The sequence below is a fragment of the Oncorhynchus keta genome, chromosome 9 (assembly GCF_023373465.1).
Source record: "Oncorhynchus keta strain PuntledgeMale-10-30-2019 chromosome 9, Oket_V2, whole genome shotgun sequence".
In the NCBI taxonomy this organism is placed as follows: domain Eukaryota; kingdom Metazoa; phylum Chordata; class Actinopteri; order Salmoniformes; family Salmonidae; genus Oncorhynchus; species Oncorhynchus keta.
In genome coordinates, this window is record NC_068429.1 from 9826968 (window position 1) to 9841437 (window position 14470).

The following is a 14470-nucleotide window of genomic DNA, read 5'->3' on the forward strand; positions in this document are numbered from 1 at the left end:
GCTTGAAACAACAATGCATCAACTGCTCAGCCTTTATGGTCTTGAACCGTAAAACTCTTGTGAACTCAAATGAGAGAAATTATATTCCTGGTAGTGCTGCTGACATGTAGGGGCTAGTCTTTGTTATTACTGTTGATCTACAGATGATCTCACTAGCACTCTGAGTCAGTTTCTCTGGCTGTCTCTCTGGATGGCTGGCTGGCTGTCTGTGTGCGTCTTTCTCTCTCTTTCTCTGTCTGACTCTCACGCTCTCTCTTTCCCATACATACACACTTCTAGAGCTTTTTTTTCTTCATAAAAATGCTCCTTCAGACTACATTAGATCGTTTTTTAAATGTATGAAAGTGTTGCCTGTGAAAGTAGAGGAGGAGGGGAGCCGCCCTGGCTTGTCCCGACACCAGGCCTCAATTATATATTTAGTACTCCGTTTTGACCCTCTCCTCACCCGGCTCGGCAGTACTGTTAAACTGACAGGCTCTCAAACTGCTAACGGAGGTTGATTCCCGGCGCTTGGAAGCCCATGGAAATCTCACTAATGAGCCATTGGAATCTTGTTATGGTGAGTTTCACTGACAAGGCAGGAAAGCCACACAGCACTGCTCCAGCCATGCCCTGCAGACTCTTTCCACCATGCCCTGCAGACTCTTTCCACCATGCCCTGCAGACTCTTTCCACCATGCCCTGCAGACTCTTTCCACCATGCCCTGCAGACTCTTTCCACCATGCCCTGCAGACTCTTTCCACCATGCCCTGCAGACTCTTTCCACCATGCCCTGCAGACTCTTTCCACCATGCCCTGCAGACTCTTTCCACCATGCCCTGCAGACTCTTTCCACCATGCCCTGCAGACTCTTTCCACCATGCCCTGCAGACTCTTTCCGCCATGCCCTGCAGACTCTTTCCACCATGCCCTGCAGACTCTTTCCACCATGCCCTGCAGACTCTTTCCACCATGCCCTGCAGACTCTTTCCACCATGCCCTGCAGACTCTTTCCACCATGCCCTGCAGACTCTTTCCACCATGCCCTGCAGACTCTTTCCACCATGCTTGGGGCCAACATGACCAACGGCACAGTCAGTCCCAGTAACAGTGTATTACAGATATGTTTGTATATATAGTGTATGTGGACACCCCTTCAAATTAGTGGATTTGTCTATTTCAGCCACACTTGTTGCTGACAGGTGTATAAAATCGAGCACACAGCCATACAATCTCCATAGACAAAAATTGGCAGTAGAATGGCCTTACTGAAGATCTCGGTGACTTTCAATGTGGCACTGTCATAGGATGCCACCCTTCCAAAAAAGTAAGTTTGTCAAATTCCCGCCCTGCTAGAGCTTCCCCGGTACACTGTAAGTGCTGATGTTGTGAAGTGGAAACGTCTAGGAGAAACAACAGCTCAGCCGTGATGTGGTAGGCCACACAAGTTCACAGAACGGCACCGCCGAGTGCCTAGCAACACTCACTACCGAGTTCCAAACTGCCTCTGAAAGCAACGTCAGCACAGTAACTGTTAGTCAGGAGCTTCATGTAATGGCTGAGCATGTGCACACAAGCCTAAGATCACCATGCGCGATGCCAAACGTCAGTTGGAGTGGTGTGAAGCTCGCCACCATTGGACTCTGGAGCAGTGAAAACTCGTTCTCTGGCGTGATGAATCACGCTTCACCGTCTGGCGGCCGAATCTGGGTTTGGTGGAAACCAGGAGAACACTACCGGTCTGAATGCATAGTGCAAACTGTAAAGTTTGGTGGAGGAGGAATAATGTTCTGGGGCTGTTTTTCATGCTTCAAGGCTAGGCCCCTTAGTTCCAGTGAAGAGAAATCTTAACGCTACATCATACAATGACATTCTGGACGATTCTGTGCTTTCCACTTTGTGGCAACAGTTTGGGGAAAGCCCTTTCCTGTTTCAGCATGACAATGCCCCCTGTGCACAAAGCAAAGTCCCATACAGAACTTGTTTGTTGAGATCGGTGTGGAAGAACTTGACTGGCCTGCACAGAGCCCTGACCCTATCAAACACTTAAAATATGTTTTATTCCCAATTTCGTGGTATCTAATTGGTAGCTAGTCTTATCCCATCGCTGCATCTCCCGTACGGACTCGGGAGAGGCGAAGGTCAAGAGCCGTGCGTCCTCCGAAATCGCACTGCTTCTTGACACAACTGTGAGCCAGGCCTAATCGCCCAAAATCAGTGCCCAACCTCACTAATGCTCTTGTGGCTGAATGGAAGCAAGTCCCCACAGCAATGTTCCAACATCTAGTGGAAAGCCTTCCCAGAAGATTGGAGGCTGTTATAGTAGCAAAGGGGGAACCAACTCCATATTAATGCCCATGATTTTGGAATGAGATGTTCGACGAGCAGGTGTCCACATACGTTTGATCATGTAGTGTACTCCCACTATGACAGTGTTTCCTGGGTTGTAAACATTAGCCTGAGAAATGGTTAGCCTGAGGTAGAAGTATGTTATGGACTCTATGTTGGGTCGGGAACCACTAGTGGATTGTGTTAGTTTCCTGAGTTGTGACCAGAAACATTGGTTTGTTTATCTGGGGGTCAGCAAAACATTTGACAGGCTTTTGCTGGCGTCAGTGATGGAGCAACTGGTCTAGCTCTTAGGGGATTAAAACTCGCTAATAGGAAGATATTAGTTTTTTGGACTTCACCGTTGTATGCTATTAAGCTAAAAACCATTTGGGGTTGAAAGCACATCAAAGCACTTGGTGGGAACCGTCAGTACATTTTCATAGGCTGTGTCCCAAAATGGCACCCCATTCCCTATATAGTGCACTACTTTTTGACCAGAGCCTATGGGCCCAAAAGTAGTACATTTTAAATAGGTTGTCATTAAGGGACACAGCCAGTAAACAGACGATACCTTAAGTGTCAGTGCATTTCATTTATCCTTTGTTTCAAAGCCATGTGCTGCGGAAAGGTTAATAGGCCGACCCCAGGAAATATGTTGAGGCTAATTGTTTTGGGGGATAGTGGATGCAGCATGCTATTTTGCTGTAAACCTCTGATGTTCTTTGAAAATACATATTCTACGCAGGTAGGGGGGGATTGATACCCATGAAGCATGGTTTGTGTTTGGGTTCAAATGTAGGCTACAGTTTGTCTCCTAGTAGTGTATAGTCTAGAGATGTTGGCCAATCGAGCATTTTTTGTCATAGTATGAAGTATAGCCTACCCTTTCCCTGAGAACCAACTTGGCTTCCCTCTCCAGTTAAACCCAAGATCAAGGGCATTTTGCATGGCAACAACAATGGACAAGTATGTTTTTTGTCAGCTTTGAACTCATTTCTCAATTTTTGGAATGTCAGCGTAATCTCAGTGAGCCGCTTTGAAGTACTCAAGGATGCTAATATTCTGCAACGCAGATTTGGGGAATGTCTGGGAGGGAAACGGAAGGATTTCCTGTCATTGTGCTCAGTCTGGAATTCCAGCTCTTCCCTGTAGTAAAACACTGGAGCGCAGTGTAACGAGGCTTCCCTGTAGTGACACACTGGAGCGCAGTGTAACGAGGCTTCCCTGTAGTAAAACACTGGAGCGCAGTGTAACGATGCTTCCCTGTAGTGACACACTGGAGCGCAGTGTAACGAGGCTTCCCTGTAGTGACACACTGGAGCGCAGTGTAACGAGGCTTCCCTGTAGTGACACACTGGAGGGCAGTGTAACGAGGCTTCCCTGTAGTGACACACTGGAGGGCAGTGTAACGAGGCTTCCCTGTAGTGAAACACTGGAGCGCATTGTAAACAGACCTGCCAGTGACCCCCTCACCCCTAGACCAGTGCTCCAGCTCGCTGAGTGAGATTTGCAAGTGAAGGAGCAATCACAGCTGCAGACCTAGGACTCACACAGCACTACTGTATCCCACGAAAGGGATTTGGCCGTTTATCATAAATCCTTTATTGACGATGGGGCTAAGGGCGAGACCCGGTGTTTTTCATGGCTTACCGCACTCTGAGGAAAAGGTGTGATTGAAACGTTGGTTTACATGGACATTCACAAGCATGTTTGTCTGAATTTTATTCACCACTATAGTGGAATCAGTCTTTGACGATGGCTTTGAAGGTGTGTGTGTGTGTGTGTGTGTGTGTGTGTGTGTGTGTGTGTGTGTGTGAGATGCTACCATGACATGGTATTTGTCTCTGTGACCAGTGACGTGTGTAGACTGAGGAAAATGGCGGACCTCACAGCGCCTCGGTTATCAGGAAGCAGTTGTCATAGCAACTGGATGTGTGGCGTTCAAGTAGTTACCGATTTTAGTTAGTGATTCTTTACAGCAGTATGACGTGAAGGGAAGGACAATAGCTTTTCTGGAACTGTTGATATTTTTACAATAGTGTAAAAATTTGAATTAGATGGCCATCTAATGTGTACTAAGGGGCCTCACGGCATAGGTTACAACCTTCATCAACTATGTAACAAGTCAGAACACCACGAGCAATGCCATCTAATCACACACTGCTAATATTGACAGAATAGGCCTATATTGTGCATGCTGTGATGCCTGCTAGCTGACTCGCTCTGACAATTCATTACAAGCACAGTTCATTATCCTTCGCTAAAGAGTCAAGTTTATTTTGGTTGTCAGAGTGGAAAAAATGTATGTTCACATTAAATACATCAGAGACACCAGCACCGAGAGAGAGGGCAAATTCCTTTTTACTGGGAGAGGAAGGATTCAACCTCTGGCTAGTAATTCCATACAGCTCAGGCATGTGCACATAGTGATAGATTCTGCTGCTTGCTTCACTGATGCACAAAACCCTTGGAAGCTGAACATAGGAAATTGATTTAACATTAAACGTAATGGTAAACTGAAACTCTTATCCTTGTCATATAATTAAAAACAATTCTCAAATGGAACTTGGGTAGAAAAAGACGGATGGTGAATTTATCCTTTTCCTCCCCATCTTGCAGAAGCGGCGGAGGCGTATCGACAGGAGTATGATCGGGGAGCCCACTAATTTTGTCCACACATCCCACGTGGGATCGGGAGACATCTTCAGTGGCATGAACTCGGTAAGAGGAAGCAGAGGAAGCAATGCATAATGGGAATGTGATGGGATGTCAATCATTAGCCACCAAGATGGGATAAGTATAGACCGATACATTATTATTTAAAGACTATTCATTAGGATTTAAAGACACTACGATGATTTTTTTAAACTATTCATTTATATACTATTCATTATGATTGACTACATTATGATTTAAAGACTATTCATTATGATTTAAAGATTAAACTATTATGACCCATCTATGGAAAGATGAGACTCTCACGAATGGTGTTCCCCATTGTGCTGTACACAAGTGTCTTGGGACTCGTCTGAAGTCGGTACAGCCGATGTGCCAACTTCGGTCTGTAGCGTCCGAGAAGTTTGGGCTACCCACTCATATGACCCCTCTGGAAAGGTGGAACTGTTGAGCACATGTCGGTTGTTTTGCTCTAGGACACCTACAGGCCTCACAACTCATCTGCAGGTCCCCCGGTTACAGATGAAAAAATGTATGGAAGTACAGTGCATTTTGGACCTTTTCCACATAGTTTTTTTCCCCCTTTATCAATCTACACACAATACCCAATAATGACAAAGCAAAAACAAGTTTTTAGAAATGTTTGCAAATGTATTTTTCTTTTTTAAATAAAAAACATCACATTTACTTAGGTATTCAGACACTTCTTGAAGCACCGTTGGCAGCGATTACAGCCTCGAGTCTTCTTGGGTATGGTGCTGCAACCTTGGCACACCTGTATTTGGGGAGTTTCTCCCATTCTTCTCTGCAAATCCTCTCAAGCTCTTGTCAGGTTGGATGGGGAGTGTCGCTGCACAGCTATTTTCAGGTCTCTCCAGAGATGTTCGATCAGGTTCAAGTCCGGGCTCTGGCTGGGCCACTCAAGGACATTCAGAGACTTGTCCCGAAGACACTCCTACGTTGTCTTGGCTGTGTGCTTAGGGTCGTTGTCCTGTTGGAAGGTAACCCTTTGCCACAGTCTGAGGTCCTGAGTGCTCTGTAGCAGGTTTTCATCAAGGATCTCTCTGTACTTTGCTTCGTACATATTTCAAACAATCCTGACGATTCAGTCCCTGCCACTGAAAACCATCCCCACAGCATGAAGCTGCCACCACCATGCTTCACGGTAGGGATGGTGCCAGGTTTCCTCCAGATGTGACACTTGGCATTCAGGCCAGAGTTCAGTCTTGGTTTCATCAGACCAGAGGATCTTGTTTCTCATGATCTGAGGATCCTTTAGGTGCCTTTTGGCGAACTCCAAGCGGGCTGTCATGTGCCTTTTATTGAGGAGTGGCTTCCGTCTGGCCACTCTACCATAAAGGCCTGATTGGTGGAGTGCTGCAGAGATGGTTGTCCTTCAGGAAGATTCTCCCATCTCCACAGAGGAACTCTGGAGGTCCGTCAGAGTCACCAGTTCTTGGTCACCTCCCTGACCCAAGGTCCTTCTCCCCTGATTGCTCAGTTTGGCTGGGCGGCCAGCTCTAGAAAGAGTATTGGTGGTTCCAAACTTCTTCCATTTAAGAATGATAGAGACCACTGTGTTCTTGGACCTTCAATGCTGCAGAATGATGTTGGTACCCTTCCCCAGATCTGTTCCTCGACACAATCCTGTCTCTGAGCTCTACGGACAGTTCCCTCGACCTCATGGCTTGGTTTTTGCTCTGACATGCACTGTCAACTGTGTGGTGTGCCTTTTCAAATCATGTCCAATCAAATTGAATTTACCACAGGTGGACACCAATCAAGTTGTAGAAACATCTCAATGATGATCAATGGAAACAGGATTCGCCAGTGGCCCGTTCATGTAGGTTCATGCTCTACAACATCCGCAGAGTACGACCCTGCCTCACACAGGAAGCGGCGCAGGTCCTAATCCAGGCACTTGTCATCTCCCGTCTGGATTACTGCAACTCGCTGTTGGCTGGGCTCCCTGCCTGTGCCATTAAACCCCTACAACTCATCCAGAATGCCGCAGCCCGTCTGGTGTTCAACCTTCCCAAGTTCTCTCACGTCACCCCGCTCCTCCGCTCTCTCCACTGGCTTCCAGTTGAAGCTCGCATCCGCTACAAGACCATGGTGCTTGCCTACGGAGCTGTGAGGGGAACGGCACCTCAGTACCTCCAGGCTCTGATCAGGCCCTACACCCAAACAAGGGCACTGCGTTCATCCACCTCTGGCCTGCTCGCCTCCCTACCACTGAGGAAGTACAGTTCCCGCTCAGCCCAGTCAAAACTGTTCGCTGCTCTGGCCCCCAATGGTGGAACAAACTCCTCACGACGCCAGGACAGCGGAGTCAATCACCACCTTCCGGAGACACCTGAAACCCCACCTCTTTAAGGAATACCTAGGATAGGATAAGTAATCCTTCTCACACCCCCCTAAAGATTTAGATGCACTATTGTAAAGTGGCTGTTCCACTGGATGTCATAAGGTGAATGCACCAATTTGTAAGTCGCTCTGGATAAGAGCGTCTGCTAAATGACTTAAATGGTCAATTTCAAGTCTCAGGAAAGGGTCCGAATACTTGGTGTGTTGAGGGAAACTGAGGGTCGGGATGTGGGAGTGAAGTTGCTGGGAATGATGTTCAAAGATTAAAAACAAAAAAAAATAAGTCTAAATAAACAAAACAAAAAAATAGTTTAAACTGATGCTTAAAAGGAACGTTGTTACATCCAATGCCTTTTTTGCCTGATGCCAAGCAAGCGCTTGTATGCACACGGACATACACATGTAAATAGTGCCACACATGCACACAAACTAGAGGTTTGGGAGCTTGGGCCGGTGGCTGAGAGGTCGCTGGTTCGAGTCCCCGATTCGACTGGGTGGGGGAACTGTCCTTGTGCCCTTTGGCAGTGTGCTTGACCCTGGTTGCTCCTGTGGGTCGCTCTGGATGGTAGTGTCTGCTAGATGACAAAGTAATTTAAATGTTCGGGTTAGCAGGTTAATAGATAAATGTGGGTATTGCTTCAACAAGGTTAGCAGGTTAATATATACATGTGGGTATTGCTTCAACAAGGTTAGCAGGTTAATAGATAAATGTGGGTATTGCTTCAACAAGGTTAGCAGGTTAATATATACATGTGGGTATTGCTTCAACAAGGTTAGCAGGTTTATAGATACATGTGGGTATTGCTTCAACAAGGTTAGCAGGTTTATAGATACATGTGGGTATTGATTCAACAAGGTTAGCAGGTTTATAGATACATGTGGGTATTGCTTCAACAAGGTTAGCAGGTTAATAGATAAATGTGGGTATTGCTTCAACAAGGTTAGCAGGTTAATATATACATGTGGGTATTGCTTCAACAAGGTTAGCAGGTTAATAGATAAATGTGGGTATTGCTTCAACAAGGTTAGCAGGTTAATAGATACATGTGGGTATTGATTCAATAGGGTTAGCAGGTTAATAGATACATGTTGGTATTGCTTCAACAAGGTTAGCAGGTTTATAGATACATGTGGGTATTGCTTCAACAAGGTTAGCAGGTTTATAGATACATGTGGGTATTGATTCAACAAGGTTAGCAGGTTTATAGATACATGTGGGTATTGATTCAACAAGGTTAGCAGGTTAATAGATACATGTGGGTATTGATTCAATAGGGTTAGCAGGTTAATAGATACATGTTGGTATTGCTTCAACAAGGTTAGCAGGTTAATAGATACATGTGGGTATTGATTCAACAAGGTTAGCAGGTTTATAGATACATGTGGGTATTGATTCAATAGGGTTAGCAGGTTAATAGATACATGTTGGTATTGCTTCAACAAGGTTAGCAGGTTAATAGATACATGTGGGTATTGATTCAACAAGGTTAGCAGGTTTATAGATACATGTTGGTATTGATTCAACAAGGTTAGCAGGTTTATAGATACATGTGGGTATTGATTCAACAAGGTTAGCAGGTTAATAGATACATGTGGGTATTGATTCAATAGGGTTAGCAGGTTAATAGATACATGTGGGTATTGCTTCAACAAGGTTAGCAGGTTAATAGATACATGTGGGTATTGCTTCAACAAGGTTAGCAGGTTAATAGATACATGTTGGTATTGCTTCAACAAGGTTAGCAGGTTAATAGATACATGTGGGTATTGCTTCAACAAGGTTAGCAGGTTAATAGATACATGTGGGTATTGCTTCAACAAGGTTAGCAGGTTAATAGATACATGTTGGTATTGCTTCAACAAGGTTAGCAGGTTAATAGATACATGTGGGTATTGCTTCAACAAGGTTAGCAGGTTAATAGATACATGTTGGTATTGCTTCAACAAGGTTAGCAGGTTAATAGATACATGTGGGTATTGCTTCAACAAGGTTAGCAGGTTAATAGATACATGTGGGTATTGCTTCAACAAGGTTAGCAGGTTAATAGATACATGTGGGTATTGCTTCAACAAGGTTAGCAGGTTAATAGATACATGTTGGTATTGCTTCAACAAGGTTAGCAGGTTAATAGATACATGTGGGTATTGCTTCAACAAGGTTAGCAGGTTAATAGATACATGTGGGTATTGATTCAATAGGGTTAGCAGGTTAATAGATACATGTGGGTATTGCTTCAACAAGGTTAGCAGGTTAATAGATACATGTTGGTATTGCTTCAACAAGGTTAGCAGTTGTCCATCATCTTGTCTTTAACATACTGTTTACTTCCTCCACAGGTGAACTCCATTCAAAACCAAATGCAGTCAAAAGGTGGATACGGCGAAGAGGCCATGCCTGTGAATGTGCAGCTGCAACTGGTGGACACAAAAGCAGGATAACATGGAGGGGCAGCTTCACGGTAAGAGCTCAGAGACTGTAACATTGACTCTGCTTTGAATAGCTGAAGTAGTGAAAAACATTAAAACAATATTTTTTTGTTGTTGTCTTATTTAAAATAAAACGGTCATATTTGGCCTAAATGAATGTAGATGTTTGTCATGTACTCTGGTAATGTGCCATGTATGGGAGATGTGTCCTGTATTTTAGGAATATGTCTTGAAAGACATTTAACTGATCTGAAGACGGTTTGGTTTTAGACAGTTGCTAAACCTTATCTGTTTGTCTTCCCTCTAGGTTCCTTCATGTTGATGTTTTTCATCCTGGTCTCCATGCCTTCAGTGACTGCTTCCCTCATCCTCCCTCCCCAATATTGGACTAGGGGATGATGTTCGCCTCCTGTCCTCCCGCTCTGTCTGTCCTCCTTTGCTCCTCCCAATGAGCCCACTATCGACCCCCCCTCCTTCTCTCCGCCTCAGCCCTCTCAACTCTCCTCGCGCCACAAATACATGGACAGTTTTTGTCACGCCATTGGAATGAGGCTGCTCCCCCCCCTCTGCCTGTCTGCCCATCTCCCACGGAGGACGACAGTCAAAAGGACAGCAGCGCTTCAGTTTTAGTGTACCTCACCCCTCCAACTTAAGCCAGACGCAAGAAGCATGATCCTCATCTCTACAAGTTCAAAGTGTAACACGCTTCTTCTCTTGAAATTAGAATTTTTTGATGTGAGTTTTTTTTTGGGGGGGGGGGGCTGTGGGGTTTTGTCAATTCAGTGTTTAAAGGTCTGGAACCTACAAGTACAAAATGTAGATTTTTGTTTTATTTTTTATTATTAACATATTTCTTTTTATATATATTTTTGTCTGGTTTGGAGGTCAGAATGGTGGGTGACCACGTTTGTGAAAAGTGGCTTGCTGTGGCCCTTGGGTGCCAAACTGTCTGTAGAGCATATGGAATGATATTTTTTCTGCTGACAAGAAGTACATTTTTTTTTTTTTTTTTTTTTGACTGCCTCAAGTGAATTCCACTCCAATAGGAAATGTGATTGTTACTTCGCTGTTGTTTACATCGTTCCAGTTCCCATTCCTTGTCTTTATTTTCATGATAATTGTTCAATAGAACAATAACTGATGTTGAAATGGCATGAACTGGCATTTCACTCGACATTCTACTGTAAATGTTTTGGTAAACTTGATTTCAATAAGCCTGGGCTATATGAGTATATGCTGTGCAGTAAAATGTAAAGACCTTTAGCTATGTGGTACAGTGCTGGCTACTGGTGTTACAGTGCTGGCTACTGGTGTTACAGTGCTGGCGACTGGTGTTACAGTGCTGGCGACTGGTGTTACAGTGCTGGCGACTGGTGGTACAGTGCTGGCGACTGGTGGTACAGTGCTGGCTACTGGTGGTACAGTGCTGGCTACTGGTGGTACAGTGCTGGCTACTGGTGGTACAGCGCTGGCTACTGGTGGTACAGCGCTGGCTACTGGTGGTACAGCGCTGGCTACTGGTGGTACAGCGCTGGCTACTGGTGGTACAGCGCTGGCTACTGGTGGTTAAGGACAAGGTACTGGTGGTTAAGGACAAGGTACTGGTGGTTAATGACTAGGTACTAATTGGGTAACAGAATCTATAAAGCATTCAATGTTGCAATCTGGCATCGAGGCGAACCCAAACTCAAAGTTGTCTGTAAAAGCTTGACCATGTGGCCGAGGTCATGAACTCATGCACATTCTAAGAGTAAAGAACAACTTATCAAAGAAAATGTTATCTTTTGTCTATGAAATGACTTGGGGTCATTGAAGATGCCTAGACAACTCCAATGTTTGTGCAAAACAAAGGACAGTATGATTACCATTGACACACAGGTTGACATCCTACTGTTTAGCTCCAAGACATTTTGTTCAGGTTCAGAGGCATATTTTCCATTATTTTAAACATGACGCATGTATGATATTGCACTGGTGTTGTAAATGTTTGGGGTAGGATATGGTGTGGTCTAATATAGGGTGTAGTCTATGGTTTGGGGTAGGATATGGTGTGGTCTAATATAGGGTGTAGTCTATGGTTTGGGGTAGGATATATGGTGTAATCTATGGTTTGGGGTAGGATATATGGTGTAGTCTATGGTTTAGGGTAGGATGGGGTGTGGTCTAATATAGGGTGTAGTCTGGTTTGGGGTAGGATATATGGTGTAGTCTATGGGTTGGGGTAGGATAGGGTGTAGTCTCTATGGTTTGGGGTAGGATAGGGTGTAGTCGCTATGGGTTAGAGTAGGCTAGGGTGTAGTTTGTATGGGTTAAGGGAAAATAGGATGTAGTCTCTGTGGTTTAGCATAGGATAGGGTATAGTCTCTATGGGTTAGGGTAGGCTAGGGTGTAATCTCTATGGGTTAGGGTAGGCTAGGGTGTAGTCTATATGGATTAGGGTAGGCTAGGGTGTAGTTTGTATGGGTTAGGGTAGAATAGGATGTAGTCTGTGGTGTAGCATAGGATAGATAGGGTGTAACTCTCTCATTGAGTTAGGGTAGGCTAGGGTGTAATCTCTATGGGTAAGGGTAGGCTAGGGTGTAGTCTGTGGGTTAGGTGTAGGATAGGGTGTAGTCTGTATGGGTAGGATAGGGTGTAGTCTGTATGGGTTAGGGCAGGCTAGGGTGTAGTTTTGTATGGGTTAGGGTAAAATAGGATGTGGTTTAGCATAGGATAGGGTGTGGTCTCTATGGGTTAGGGTAGGCTAGAGTGTAGTTTATGGATTTAGGTAGAATAGGGGGTAGTCTATGGGTAGGATAGGGTGTAGTTTATGGATTAGGGTAGGATATTTTAAGAATTTTAACGAGCTGTAGAAAATATTCAAAATCGAAAATGAAGTCTTCAAAAAGTCCTTTAATTTATCAAATTAATAATTTGTTTTCAATTGATGCCTCTGTCATGGTTGAAAATGTAAATAATGAAATAGGGGTTTGGTTCACTTATTTGGATTCAAACTAATACCAGTATTGATGAGGAAAGAAGAGTCACTGGGCCTCGAACTCATCTGATAAAAGTATCACACTGATTGTCGGTCCTTCCCTCAAGTGCTTTGTTTGTATATACCATATTCCTTGTGTGCCACAACCTACCTGAGGTATTCTAATTTATTGTTTGTCTTTTGTAACTTTTTTTGTACTCTAGTTTCTTTCAGATTGATTGGAATGTTCAACCCCCCCCCCAAAAAAATCACCATCTGATAAATAATTGTGGTAATATTTATTCACCATTATTAGAAATGTACTGGACTTGGGGGGAGAGAGAGGAGGGGAGGGGGGTAGAGAGAGAAGTTTTCCCAAATACTAAGTCTAAATGAGAATGTCATACAATGTTTTGTGACAACTGAAAAGCACAAGAGTGTGTGTGTGTGTGTGTGTGTGTGTGTGTGTGTGTGTGTGTGTGTGTGTGTGTGTGTGTGTGTGTGTGTGTGTGAACAATATGAAGTTTGCAATACAATGCGAGTGTCGGCCAAAGTGGTATTGACCAGGGTACGTCAGCATGAATCTACTCTCAGCCAATGCTCACCACAAATGAATTTCAACATCAGGGAATTCACTCTGCTCAGTAATGTTAATTTTTTTGTTGTTTTACATATCTGATGGGGTTTTTCTGTGCTTTTTTTGTACACTTCCATCCCTCATGAATTGACATCCAGTGTTGGCTTGTAGATTACCAAATGTCTTCGGTTGAAATAAATATTTTTTTTCCATGTTATGTGACCCTGTCTTTGTGGAATCATTTGAATAGAACCAGAGCCCTATTTGCGGTGGCCAAAAGTAGTGCACTATGTAGTGATTAGGGTGCCAAAGTATCCATTCCCACCAGAAACTGTTATACATAGTTAACACTTTTTAGGAAAATGCCATAGACGACATACAGTTGATTTGAACTATAATCTATTATCCATGATGGTTACCAGTATTCATTTTAATACATATGACTAGTGGGTACAGTACATTGTAAGTAAATGCCATCACAGCTTTAAAGATGAATTATGTTGTGTCCCAAATGGCATTATATTCCCTATATATAGTGTACTTCCTTTTACCAGGAGCCATAGTGTTCTGTTCAAAAGTAGTGCACTATAAAAGGATAGGGTGCCATTTGGGATGAAATCTTAATATACAATGTAGATGTCAGTATTCAGTGTGGTGTGGTGTTGTGGTAATGTGTACTGACTTGAATGTGAAAAAGGACATTGTGTACTCCAGATTCCATCATAAGCTATCCATTGAGCCTACCATGTGGTGACTGTGAGTGGGCATAATCCCTGTGAATTCCCCCTCTGTTGAGAAGATTATGAGCTCCAAGCCTAAGGTTAGTTAGATAATACAAATGTTTCAGGAAACTCACTTGAAGCAAGTGACATTGCTCAGAATTTATCCCCTTACACTTGTGTCTATAAGGTAGTAGTTTTGGAATTGTTAGCTCGATTACTTGTTGGTTATCACTGCATTGTCGGAACTAGAAGCACAAGCATTTCGCTACACTCGCACTAACATCTGCTAACCATGTGTATGTGACAAATAAAATTCGATTTGGTTTGATTTGATTTGAATTGCAAAAACAAGATGGCCGACCATTGTTTGGAATTTGAAAAGATGGTTAAGTTAATGTGAAAAAGCAACAAAAATATAAACACAACATGCAACA

General features: G+C 43.8%; 1 protein-coding gene and 2 long non-coding RNA genes across 5 annotated transcripts in view; all 3 read left to right on the top strand.

Moving 5' to 3' along the window:
• The window catches only part of cdc42se2 (CDC42 small effector 2), a 74778-nt gene extending 61684 nt beyond the window's left edge, over positions 1-13094 (top strand). The window contains exons 3-5 of the mRNA XM_052525101.1: positions 4931-5032; positions 9692-9813; positions 10089-13094. Coding sequence (XP_052381061.1) covers positions 4931-5032; positions 9692-9793 — 204 coding nt within the window. The 3' untranslated portion in view covers positions 9794-9813; positions 10089-13094. The remainder of the gene's footprint in view (positions 1-4930; positions 5033-9691; positions 9814-10088) is intronic.
• Positions 8110-8553, top strand: LOC127931720 (uncharacterized). The gene is made up of 3 exons (XR_008142677.1): positions 8110-8168; positions 8295-8336; positions 8463-8553. It is a non-coding gene; the product is annotated as an uncharacterized LOC127931720 (long non-coding RNA).
• Positions 9016-9646, top strand: LOC127931719 (uncharacterized). Of its 3 annotated transcripts, XR_008142674.1 has the most exons (4): positions 9016-9092; positions 9135-9302; positions 9387-9520; positions 9563-9646. It is a non-coding gene; the product is annotated as an uncharacterized LOC127931719 (long non-coding RNA). The 3 variants fall into 3 exon arrangements; XR_008142675.1 differs by lacking the exon at positions 9387-9520 and having other exon boundaries at positions 9135-9268; XR_008142676.1 differs by lacking the exon at positions 9563-9646 and having other exon boundaries at positions 9135-9260; positions 9303-9394.
• Positions 13095-14470: the final 1376 nt, after the last annotated feature.